This window comes from Larimichthys crocea, chromosome XIII, assembly GCF_000972845.2.
Source record: "Larimichthys crocea isolate SSNF chromosome XIII, L_crocea_2.0, whole genome shotgun sequence".
NCBI classification, from domain to species: domain Eukaryota; kingdom Metazoa; phylum Chordata; class Actinopteri; family Sciaenidae; genus Larimichthys; species Larimichthys crocea.
In genome coordinates, this window is record NC_040023.1 from 2,244,307 (window position 1) to 2,257,451 (window position 13,145).

At 44.1% G+C, this 13,145-nt stretch overlaps 1 protein-coding gene across 6 annotated transcripts in view; it reads right to left on the reverse strand.

Moving 5' to 3' along the window:
• The window catches only part of LOC104936738 (triple functional domain protein), a 72,560-nt gene that overhangs the window by 26,050 nt on the left and 33,365 nt on the right, over window positions 1–13,145 (reverse strand). For 5 of the 6 annotated variants that reach the window (XM_027287412.1, XM_027287410.1, XM_027287409.1 and 2 more), the window contains exons 4-15: window positions 11,945–12,059; window positions 9,968–10,160; window positions 7,640–7,744; window positions 7,225–7,421; window positions 6,244–6,496; window positions 5,313–5,435; window positions 4,686–4,877; window positions 3,469–3,600; window positions 2,515–2,745; window positions 1,641–1,763; window positions 782–973; window positions 249–418 (exon numbers count right to left, since the gene is read on the reverse strand). In XM_027287412.1, the coding sequence (XP_027143213.1) occupies window positions 249–418; window positions 782–973; window positions 1,641–1,763; window positions 2,515–2,745; window positions 3,469–3,600; window positions 4,686–4,877; window positions 5,313–5,435; window positions 6,244–6,496; window positions 7,225–7,421; window positions 7,640–7,744; window positions 9,968–10,160; window positions 11,945–12,059 (2,026 nt within the window). Of the gene's footprint in view, window positions 1–248; window positions 419–781; window positions 974–1,640; window positions 1,764–2,514; window positions 2,746–3,468; window positions 3,601–4,685; window positions 4,878–5,312; window positions 5,436–6,243; window positions 6,497–7,224; window positions 7,422–7,639; window positions 7,745–9,967; window positions 10,161–11,375; window positions 11,470–11,944; window positions 12,060–13,145 lie in introns of those variants that run through there. The other variant, XM_027287411.1, reaches the window with a different exon arrangement.

The window sequence follows — 13,145 nt, forward strand, 5'->3', positions numbered from 1 at the left end:
ACTCAAGCTGGTTTCAGATCATCTGTCAGAGTGAACATTTTAGTTTTGATTCCTTTTCCAAGTGTACTCATGAGCAGCTTTTGATTTAGTTCAAGCTGATTGCATCCATAGTTGTGGATATATAGTGATATACAGTACCGTGCCTTAAAAGGTTAAATAAGTATTTGTGGAACTGAATCATGTGTTTGCTTTTTACAGAACCCTAAATGCATTAGTTCGGTTCGTCAGTCAGGTATATTAATCTCTACCTGAGTTGCTGGATGAGATCCTCTCCCTCCTTGATGACGTTGACGGTGACCTGCAGCGTGGTCTGCTGCTGCTGGCCGAAGCGTTTGATCAGATCCTGTACAGCCTCCACCGACTCGGCGTAAACATCGTCCAGCAGCTCCTTCTGGAGCTCTTCCAGCCATGTCCACAGCTACAGGAGGACATTTATTAGGATGATTTATGAGTGTTCCTATCTGCTCACATTGATGGTGTTATAGCTCAAAACTCACAAACAAAAAGTTTATCTGATTCTCTGGCCTAAATTTGATGTTCAAGCCTGACCTAAACCTGATCCTAATACCTGTCTTATCCTTTGATAGATATACAGGAGGGAGAATGTCCTCAGATTGTCCATCTCTGTGTGACTAATTGGATAAAAGCAAAGCAGCACACGCATATTCCATTTTATCTGGTTATTATCTCCCTCTTGCTCAGAGAGCACTGTGAAAGCTCTCATCCACACAAACACACAGCCCACCATCCACTTCAGCATTACATCATCCTCCCTGCCTACCTCTTTGACGTGCGTGTGGAAGGCGACAGACATGTCCAGCAGGACTTTGCGCTGCTCAACGCGACGAACAAAGTCTTGGATTCTGTCTTCGAGCTGGTGGGCGGCCTGGTAGATCTCCTCTGGGTCGCACTCTCCCGTCTGGGCCAGCTGCTCAGCCGCCTCCAGCAGCTTGTCTGCATTGGTGTACGTATTCTACACCGAGGGCAACGATGGAGAGCGAGAGAGAGAGAGGGGTTAACCCAGAGAGACGATATAATGCAAGTAAACCATAGAGTAGCAGCAGGAGGAAGAGGACAAACAGGACATGCAGGAGATGTGTACACTCATAAAATGTCTTATGATTTGCAACTAATGCATCAACAGTAATGTGGAACCAAAACTAAGAACTGAGCTGGATGTTATTTAAGGTAAATTTAGGGGGAACAGTGAGGCGTTTACTGATCAGGAGCTGCTGCAGCCACATGTGACAGTTATGGACTAATGCCAAAAACTTAATATTACGGGAGCATAAATGAGAAGAAGTGAGTGAACTGACTCACTTCTGTACAGAAATATCGATTTTGAAGCTTGCTGACATTAGCAAACTTTATCTAGCTCATACGTTTTAGTTAATTAAAAGATTCAATGTGCAACTTCTAGTTTGATATATTGGCAAGTATGGAATAAAATATGTACTGAATGAACTCACTACAGACTCGCTGGTAACTCTGGACAGCTTCATAAAGTCTATCTTATCTTATCTCGTAAAAAAAACACCATTATCAGTGGTTGCTGACAGTCACTGGTAACTGTGTGTAACATGAGAAAATATCAACACAAGATGAGTAGAGTTCGAGTTACAGATAAACAACCAAATCACCTGTGCCACTTCCTCAAAGTCTTCGTGCCGTTTCTGTAGAGCTCGGGCTCGATGGAGGGACTTTCCCACACCTGTGTGTTTGCTGAGGAAGGCCTCGCCATGGTTTTCAATCCAGTCGAGCACCTGTGCACAGAGATCACACGATCCACACAAAGTGAGACAGACAGACAGACATTGAGTGAACAAGCAAGGCCACAGGGGGGCGCTCTAAGGTGGTAGATGAGCGCTCCGGTGATGGTGATGATCAGAAGAGTGTGCGACAGAGGAGGAATGACAGAAATGACGATCGGTATTATACGAGGCGTTGCACCGAGCCCTTTTCTTTTCACACTCCTTTCCCTGCGCTCTGTCCTTCACAGTATTAATGGATGAACAGCATCTGCACGGATATATGACCCAGTTCAGTTGCCATAGCAACAGTTGCCATGTCAACACATTCAAGAATGCCAATGATTTATTTATTTTTTTTAAGCCAGTATGCAACCGTATTATCATACTGGACCATTTGATTATGGCATTGTAGTTGTTTTGCTTTTATCCTGCAGAGAAGATTTACATCTCAGGCTTCTATTCGACGTTCCTTTCCGCTGAAACGCATGATAAGTGAAGACGCAGGGTTCCAGCAACTTGCTCAAGGACATTTTGATAGGAAACATGGCTGCTGCTGGGATCAAACCCCGCTATTAAGAGTAGAATCCGTCTAACCAGTAGGCTACCCTGCTATTTTCAAATTACTGTCTAAACCTCTCATGTTAGACTGAAAAAAAACTTGCAATTAAGTTTGGTCCTGGAATTACCATGTACTTGAACAAACGTGCACATGCATATAAACAAAAACACACACATATATATGTGTGTGTGTGTGTGTACGTACTTGTTGGACGTCCTGTTGAAAGACGCAGAGCTGCAGACGTTGGTGCAGCCGCACTTTGCGGTGTTGCCAGATGTTTTCCAGCTGTCTCTGGTGATGCAGCACTTCGTGAATGATGTCAAGGACATGGTGCACTGCCTTAGAGTAGTTCGCCGATGCAGTCAGTGAATCAGCGCTGCCTGGCGTCAAAGGTCGCTGCAGCTTGTCCAACAGGGCTTTGCCATCTTGGCTCACCTGAGGAACAGTTAGAAAAGAAGATGACGTCAGATTTCTACAATACTTGCACAGGGGAAAAAAAAGTACAGTGGCTTTCAGATGCCCGAGTGGCCGGGAGCCGAATTGAGGAGATAATTAAAGTCATCTGCCCTTATCAGCATTATACACTTGTAAATACATCGCAACCAATGACTCAGTAACCTTTAATGCAAATATCTGTGAGAGGTGTATCAGGTAACAGTGACCTGGTTGTGAGACTTAAATTTGTAAATTAGCTTTTTTGGCAGCAAACTGTGTGGACATTTGTCTGGGGAAAGCACACACTTTTAAAGTAACATTTAGAAACTTAAAAAGAGAAATGATAATTAAAAAGAGGAATTAGTAAGAATGAAATGTCATTTTAGACACTGTACAGATGCAATTCCTTTGAATTGGTCAGTGTAGTAATAGGCTGGAAAATTACACCCCCGAGAATGAGAGGTGAGAATATGAAGAGAGTAAAATTCATTTTAAAAGTTTATTTTTCACCAACAGAGAAAAGCTACCACAGTTACTTTGTGTGAATTATGTTCTAATAACACAGTAAACCTTATTATGACTCTTAGAAGTGCATTGAATCTTTAATAACGATATTGCTGCAAATTAAACCATGGCTGTTCAAGTTTTAGCAATAGAAAGGTACATTTTTAACTTAGCGTCATGGTTTTGCACATTATATCTGAAGATAAACTGTGATGTTACCTCGGAGTAGGCAGCGGTGATGTGTTCATACAGGCCTTGGTGGTGGTGGATGGCGTCTTCAAGGTCTTGCAGCTCGGAGGGCAAATCCACCTCGCCGCACGCTTTACACCACGAGTCCACGTTACCCATGTACTGCAGGGGAAGACACACACACACACACTTCCATTTATGCAAACCGCCACTTTTACGTGAGGCACAACATGAGACATTGGTGTATGCATCCTTGTGCTCTTCCCAGGAGTCACATGTTAGTCAGACATACCACAAAAAAAAACGCCTGAGGAGCGAACTTTATCATTACCGAGCTTAAACCTGCAGAAATGTCCTTTTGTGTGATTATGAGCTCTCTTAAGCCTTTTTCAAAAGGTATTATCCATGGCTGCGTGTGCTGTTGTTTATTGACCTGCAGTGACCTAGAACTTTCTGTACCCCCATGAGGGAGAAGGACAAATCAATCAGCTAAGCTGGCCTCAAAGAGAAGCATCAGAAGATACACGAGTAGGAAAAAAACATTTAAAATGAGCTTCTCAATATGCGTGGAGGAGAAAGGGTCGAGTGAAATCCCTGGAAAAAAAAAGAAGCTGTTTCTATTTCTGCTCACAAACATGAAAGGCCGGTCTGATGACGGCAATATTCCAGGTCGGAAAAGTCGTACCACCCATGTTCCCCAGTTGGGACTCCGCTTGTGTGCTTTTTTGGGCCATGAATCATCCCATAGTGTCCCGACTAATGAGCTCAGACAGAAATAACAGCGGATAACAAATACTTTAGTTACATCTTGCATTATGTAAATATATGCTAATACCATGCATATGTTCGGCTTTATAGATATAATGAAGCCAAATGGGTATTTTACAACCCAAAAAGTGTGTACATATGTGCCCATGTGCATCCATTAAGATAGTTAAGGTCAACACCTCAGCTGCATCCAAAGGTACATCCATGTGAAGATTGAACAAACATGTGATATAATGTGTTAATTAGTGAGCTTTAGTCGTCCCGGGAGGAAGAAGCTAAGCGTGTAGCTTCATGTCTGGCTGTATACTATGTTTAGTATACAGACGTGAGCGGTATCAACCTCAGAAGTCACTGGTTCAAATTATATTAAAAGTTATGTGTAATTAACAGCATTCATTGGTTGCTGTTATAGATGGTTTGTTTGAGCAACCAGGTGTCATTCAGCCCCGCCTGAGGTCCGTCTGCGTCTGTCTTGTTACCTGGTCGCATTTCTGGTGGAAACTGGCTGACATCTCCAACAGCGTGCTGCGTTCGTCGAGTGCCGCGGCGAAGGCTTTCCACTCCTTCTCCAGCTGGCTGGAGATCTGCTTGATTTGCTGGGAGGCGTAGTGACCCGACTCCAGCAGCCGGTTTCCCACTGACATGATACGGTTGATATTCACATACACGTTCTGCACAGCGGGGCGTGGGATGGGGAAATGATATGAGAAAGAAGAGATTTAGAAAAAGACAAGACGAGAAAAAGAGCAAAGACTGAGGCGAGGGCTCTCTAATTGTCAGCTTAATATCTCATCCGAGGACAAGAACTGTAGCGGCTGGACTGATTCCTCATCTCACCAGTTTCATAATGGTTACATAAGGCTGACTGTGGATAAAGAATAGGATTACTCAATACCTGGTTGTGCTAACACGCAGAAAATGTGCAAGTGCACAGGAGCACAGGCTGCTCCAAACAAACACTCAAACACAGTACTAGAGGTTGACGCTAAGTGCAATAACTATATGATTATACAGTGCGGGGCACGCACTCGATAGTCCAAGTGGGCGGTAGAGCATTACCTCCTGCTGCGAATCACTCTGTGTGTGTGTCTGTGTGTGCGTCTTACCATGCAGTTCATAGCGAAGTGGTTGTGCTGGGTTTGCAGCTCTATGGCGTGGGGGTGGTTGTTGCCAATCTCTGTGTAGCCTGCCAGGAACAAACCCTTGTTGTGCATGATCCAGTCAAACATCTGAGGCACAGGGGAATGACAGAACAGACGCACAGAAAAGGGAAAAAAAAAAGTTAGCCAGCCGAATGAAAACATACACACACAAAAAAGGTAAGAGGCTCATCATCAACTTTCACAGATCACTGCAAGTGCAGGTAAAAACAAACAGCTGGCACTTAGCTGTTATGTGTTTGTGTAGTGCTGCAGCGTGTGCGTGATACTTGTCATCTTTCCAGGCCAGAATACAGAGAAATGGACTGCCTCTATTAAGAGTATCCTCTCAGGCTCTCCGAGAGAACAACTCGTGGCCTATGGTGTCCTAGCAACAAGCTCCTACTACTGCAGTGTATCCAAGACTGCAGCTCCCTCTCTCTCTCTCTCTCTCTCTCTCTGTTGCTGCAACCTGCTATTTTATTCTACTCACTCAAACATGGATCTCTGAATTTTTTTTTCTCTCTGCCTGTCTTTTTCTATTTTGTGCCGCAGCTGTCATCACCTGTCAGGGTGGCAAGCCAGAGTAGGTGGCCTTGTGCCTGCATAAGCTATCCTCCATCTCCCTGTTGTCCGTTATGCTCGGATGTGGTTGGAAGGTAAAACCATTTAGATTCTACCTTCCGTTTTATGTGGGAAATAAAGTTTAAAGCTGCTGGTTAAGGACCAAAAATAAAAAAAAGGACATGAACACACAGCGTAGATCGATGCTTCTCTGTGGGGGTAATTAAGTTTTTGTTTGTATTGGCAGTTGTCTGCCCTACAGTGCTTATAGATTACCGCTACATCGGTACTCATGCTGAATGACCCCCCACCCCACCGGCCACCGACCACCGACCTTCTCTGCGTCCTGCTCGAACAAGCGGAGCTGGAAGCACTGATCCAGCTGGAGCTTGCGGACATGCCACGCCTGGTGGAGGTGCTGTCGGGTGGAATGAAGCTTGTCCAGCAGTTGGGTGATCCGTGGCACCAGGCCCTGGGTGTCTGCGTTACACATCCCGCCACTGCTGCTGCCGCTGCTGCCACCGCTGCCGCCGCCTCCGCCGTTGCGATTAGAGAAGGACTCGCTGCTCTGGATTCGCTGGAGCAACCTGGAGATGGATTTTTACGTACATTTCAATGTTAACGGTTGCATTACTCATGCTTGTGACTTGCTATAATTGTTTAACTGAACAAAGATTAGCCTTTGTGTGAAATGAGAAGTGGCTGAGTTGACTTCACACGAGCAGAAATATAATGTTACGTGCAGGGATTGGATTCTTGTGTAAACAAAAATCCTGATGTTACATTTAGATCCAAGCAAAGATACAAACTGTAATCAGCATGATGTTGAAGAACGGCTTGGGGTTTATTTTGGTTTCTAGTTGTTACAAACATCTACACTCGAACATGAAGTGAATAGCCGGCCGTCACAGAGAGGCTGGAGATGCAGTCATTTAAATATGAAAACAATGGTGCATATTTTTAAACAGTGTCTCCTGGAACACATTAATAGGGCCGTGCCTGGTTGTCAAGAATGAAAAAAAGAGAACTGAGAGAGGGAGAAGCTCTAACCCTGGTTTATTTTTCACCCCCACACAGCTGGCCAATCGTGATGTGAGGTGAGCGTGAATGTCGAAAATCACTAAAAAATATCAATATATAAAGGGGGCACTGCTCATGTGGCAACCTGTGGCTTTCTTTGTTATTGTTGTTGCTGCCGTTAACTATAAAACATTTAGAAAAAAATTATGCAAGCCTTCAAACCTTTGCCCTAATGTTCACTCCTAAATGAAACGAGAAAGTAAAAGCCACAACTGAAGTACTTCTGCCTGCTCACCTCTGTCCCTCAGTGTCCAGCTCCTCTATTGGTGCTTTTATGACTTTCTTCTTCAGCGTAGCATGTTCTTCTATCATCCGCCTGGCTCCTTCCAGATCTTGCGGAAAGTCTTTCCTTGACACAGTTTCTTGCATCTCCTCTAGTCGAGCCAGCATCTGGGTGGCGTGGCCAGAGAACTCCTCAAACGCCACACGCACCTGGATAAAGACACAGCAAAACATCTGAGTGAGGGGTAGTAAACTTACAAATATGAGAAATATTTATAGCTGCAAACTGCTACTGTTCATTTATAATGCAGTTCATCCATTTGGTTTGGTTTCTGCTTATTGAATGCACTGCTGCATCTGACAGCCTTTGAGAGTTTTAGGGATTTTCCAATCAGGCAGACGGTCTTGAGTGACAGGGCCAATCTCACCTCTATCCACTCTTCATGGTTATAGTCCAGGCTGCCGTCGAAGTCTGCCGTCAGTTGGGAGGGGTCGACGACCTTAGTCAGGCCCTCTAGCGACACCATGGTGGTCTACGGAGAAAAGGAGGTAGAAAAGGAGTCAGAGGAGAAAGAGGGATTGAGCAGGGTTTAGGCGGATTTAGGTTAAATTCAGTTAATTGAGTGCAAAATGCTTCTAATCTCTCCTTTCCTCCTACTGCTTTTTTTTTTTTTTTTGCTCCCATCTTGTGCTGCTGAAAATTTTTATATTTAGAGAAGACCAACAACTACGTCTTAAAAGGAGCTCAAAAGATGTGATTTTTAGCTGAAGCCATGCAATTAATAACTTAAAACATCATGGACATGACTTAAGACCATTTTATCCTCTTCATCCTGTCAATCCAGCACACTGCTGCTTCACGGTACTTTGTTCTGCTGCTCTATCGCAGCGGATCCTTGCCACAATTTCTCTTTCATCTCCTCTGGGCATCCTTCACTTAAGAGCTAAGTGAAATTCAAATCCTCTGCATGCAACAGTTGCATATTACAATATCAATTCCAGAGATACAGCAAGGAAATGTCTCCCTGTTTGGTTTCAGTGCCTCTGTGTTTCTGCTAAGCCACCTCCGCAGAACACCCCCACACACATGGCCAGAGATGGATAGAGACAGAACGATAGCTAGAAAGCTTTGTGTAGGCCAAACAATGTAGAAACTCACTGTTGTCCTTGGGTAAAAAAGCACAGTGGCTCTTGCCAGAGGAAAATACTGATACCGCTATTGTTGTCCAAGTTAATTGATTTGTACTCTGTTGAATGGTGAGAGGGAGAATGGGTCAGGGCCCCCCTTCGCTCACCTATGTAAGAGCGCAATTCATCTACACGCAAATCTGAGGTTGCGCTTTGCACCTCAGCTCGCTGCCTCCGTTCTTTCCGTCTCAGTTGAACAGGGAGGAGAGAGGACATAGAGACACATGTCCTACCTCCTCTTCTAGTTTTCATTTTTCCAAGCTTGGCTTGAGACAAACACACACAGTAACACTCACTAATGCTGGAGGTGTGAAGGCTGGACGTAGCAGACCAGTTTACTCAGGCTTGAAAAAACTTTTGCACACACACATTTACTGTAACTGAAGTCTTTGAAACAGACCTGTGTGACGCAAGATGAAATCTTTCTCTACGTTCGAACCTTTAGAAATCTCGTGATGGCAGGCTCACGTACAAATACGCATGCAGTGACTCCGATCAATGCCCATGTGGCCTGGCAGGGCGGCTCATGGTAAACTGTAACCTGCCCTGTGGCGTCTGCCTATTCTTCCTTACAGATAATCAATATGGTGTCATGAGGCTAGAGCGGACCTGTGTGCGCATGGGTGCAATCAGAGCAATCAAAGTGTATTCACACACACACACAAACAGATATTAGTCCAATGCGGAAGTATGAGATGTATCACTAAATGTTCTTTAAACATCTTAAAGCAGTAGGGTGGGAAAACTCGTCCTCATTAGAGAGAACTGACTAAACAGGCTTCAAATCAGACGAAGGCATCTTCACAACTTCAAAAGCAGAACACTCACAGCTGATTAACAGGATTTTTTCAGTGCTGCACCAATGTTGCGCACCGGTGGACATCTTGGTGTTTAAAAAAAACTAAAAAATGGTCATAACATTAAAAATAATCCTGTTCTTGCGAATGCATCATTAAATTAGCTGTGAAGATGTGTTCTTTCAAACGCATGACTGACAGCATCACAAATACCGGTCCTCGTGATCTGCCGTTTTTGGTTGAATGTGATGACTTTTTTTTTCGCTCTGGTAGACAGCTGGCTGGGGATGTACGTACCCGAAGAAGCGGGAGAGAGCAAAATAATGAAACGTGCTGGCAATGAGCGGCTCAGCTGGCGACAGCGGTCGTTATCAAAACTCGGTTGACAGCAAATTAAAAAGGGGAAAAACAGTCGAACGTTTTTCTACTTTTATAACTCGTTAATTCAAAATGACAAAAATAAAATTGGAGCACTTAATCTCTCTTCGTCTGGGTGCTTTCAGAATTCATTACAGCATGCTGAAGCATGAACAACTCCTCTCACCGCCTGCGTGAGGCTGTGGGGGGCCTTAAACAGCTCCTTCAGCAACAAACTGCTACTCCCACCATGTAAGAAGGAGCGCTACAGCAGGTCCTTCATCCCAACAGCTTGAAATGCACTATAGCCAAGTCTTTCCTTAATAATAATAAAATGTAATGTTGCAGTGGCAAGTGACCTGTGACCATATAGCCTTGCATCATGCATGGCACTATAATATGAGATGATCCTACCTCAAACTCGAACTTGGAGCTGCCGAAGTTGGTCCTCTGCTTTTGCCAGAAGTTGTCTGGTTTGATGATGAGGGCGACGTGGATGCAGGATGGAAACGACTCCTGCAGGATCTTCAGCAGAGGTTTGATGCTGTCCCACTTGGAGCCGCGCATGTCAACGATAACCGTAAAGCCATGTTTACACACCTCCTCGCTGGGATGGTTGGAGGTCAGTGCGAGAGTGGGAGGAATTAAAGAGAAGAGAGGAGAGTGAGGGAGGGAGGGAGCGGCGGTGAGAGATTGGAGAGAGTATAATCCAGAGAGAGAGAGAGAGAGAGAGAGAGAGAGAGGGGAGACAGATGACAGGCGTGGGAAAGGATAAGAGAGGGATGGAGGAGAAAGAGAACGACGAAACAGAGAAGAGGGAGACAGAGATGGAGAGAGGAAAAGAGAGAAAAAGGGGGGGAATAAGAATCAAAACAAACAAGTGAGATGACGCATTTTCTATACTGTGAGAAGCCTACGCAGCAAACACACATCCCACACACACACACACACCCCCACCCACGCACATACTCCCACACCCACACAGAAACCTGCGCAAATGAGTCACAAATGTGTGCATGTGTGCATATATATATATATAATATATATAAAAACACAAATCAGCACATTTGTGCATCAGCAATCTCATCTCCCCGTGGTGTTCAGTTCTCGTCGACATTATTATCGGAGACCTCACACATAAACACGCGCACGGAACATCCACAAACTAAAATCGGCTGGAATTATGTAAGATCCAACAAATTTTTTTTATATTTGTCTCCATTATTTGAAAAAGCAAAACTATTGCCTGGCTTGTTCAGTGTTGTGTTTTAAATTACAACTACTTATTTTAATCACCAAACCTGAACTCTTCCTTTCGGTATTGCGTTTTAGAAAATCATAGCTCCATCCCGTCCTTCATTTTCTAGACGGCCGTAACAAACATTGCTGTTAATGTCCCTTGTTTATTGCATCTCTAAATACTTCCATCCTTTTTTAAATCTGTCCCTCTCACTCTGTGACAGCCTGTCAGTGGATAGCCAGTAGTGCAGCAGTGTGCAGATGTTGCCTTTCCCAAAATAGAACACCTTTGGTCACCAAAAAACCACACAATTGAGAGATTATGAAGATATGCAAAACATGACATGATGAGCGCCTGGTTAGGAACGCCAAAAGGATGCAAAAAAAAAAAAAGTTAGAAAATGGTCATTTAGTGAATTATTTGCATTTTAAACTGTACAGATATAATGTGGTGACTTAAATGGAGAGGAAAGCAGACAATGAGAGGACGGACAGATGGATTAAGATGGATGGGGGTGGAGATGAGCGTCCGGTTAAAGAGACAGAGAAGTAAACAGAGAACTGGAGAGGAGAGATGTTTTACCTGCGAGGCGAGGAGCTACTCGTCCACAGTAACTACTGCTGCTGCTGCACTGCCTCGGCTACTGCGACACTTTGTTTTGCTTTCACACACACACACTCACTCTCTCGCACACACCTCCTCACACATGCGCTCTCCGTCTCTGTCAGGTTTAATCCCCCCTCCCCATCCCTCTCTCTCTCTCGCAGCCTCTCCACTGCTTTCTCTCTGATTATCCCTCCCGCCTTCCATCATTTACTGTCTGTTATACATCCCTCTCTTAGCTCAGGCTTTCCCCCCTCTCTGTCTCAGCATCTCGCTGTGTGTCAGAAGAACTGATTTTTTGGCAGCCAAGAAGCTGCGGCAAGCTAACTGCTCTTGAATTATTTCTCTCTCCGTTCCTCCCTCGCCCCTCACATGCTCATCTCAGCTCTCTCACGTGTTATTCTTGCAGAGCCTCATCCACTTGCTCTGGGTGTTTGCTTCGTTTTGAGGCATCGCTTCGCCTTCTTTTTCAATAAATGCACACACACAAGCACACACACGCACGCGCACACACACACATCACAGAGCAAATGTAATGAATGTGTAACCTGGGGATGCCGGCGAGGTAGGCAATCAGTCTCCTCAGGTCGTCCGTTCGTATTCTGTCGTGATTGCTGCGTGATGGAAACGTTAACACCGGACCACCGCGTCTGTCTCTGCCACCTGAGGAGATACGAACACACGCGCACGCACACGGGGAGTCAGATTAGTGTAAGAACAAGAACGCACAGGGCTCACAATTGTTGTTTTGAACAGTGCATGTCGGAAAGCTATTTCAAATGACCTCAGTGTTTCATTTGTGTCACTAAAATCTAACTGGAGAATAAAAAGGCATCATAGTAACACATTAGCTGATCCAATAAAGGAGTTATGGATTCGACACATTTGAGATGTTGAGCCTGTGGCAACGATTTTACAATTGATTTGAATCACAATATAAGACAGACACTGAGAAACCAAGACAGGATCATTTTAGAGTTATCCAAATAGAAAAGAATTATTGAAAATACAACAACATACATAAAGAGTTGCACTTGTGCACTACAAAGATCAGAAGATGCATTTTGACCTTTTAAAATTTAAGTACATATGTCTACAACAAGCCTAATCCTCCTTCGTGTTTGCGATCTGTCTGAGCACAATGTAAATAAACAGCCACACTAGCAGCTCTGCGAGGCTGCACTTAAAACACAGCGGTGCTTTGAGCTAAATGTTAATGGTAACATGGCAACAGTGACAATGCTTAACGTGCTGATAGTGCACAGGTATAACATTTACAATTTCCCTATCTTATTTTAAAGTACAGCTGAGGCAGAGGATTGTTTTTAGCAGGTGTTCGGTCATAAACCAGCACTGAACAAATTAAAATGTTGTGAATTTGCAATAAACCTAATAATCGTTGAGACATTTCAGTCAAATTTACAAACGTCAAACTCGTGGTGGTGGTGCTGGAGGAAAAGTGAGGGGCTCTCCGAAGTCAGTAGGATATATCCTCTGGGAACAATGAACGTCTGCACAAAATGCTGTGCCAAAGAGTCAAGGAGAAGTTGAGATATTTCACAGTAAAGTCATTGAGATTCATCCTCTGGAGATCATGAAAGTCTGTACCAAATGTACAGAATCCTTCAGTCCAAATATCTCAACAACAATCCTTTTCGATAGCTCAATATTATCTTTGTCATTTTAATTAGCAGTTGGGAAACATTTGATGCTTATAATACATAGTCATGAGACGGGATATAATTACAA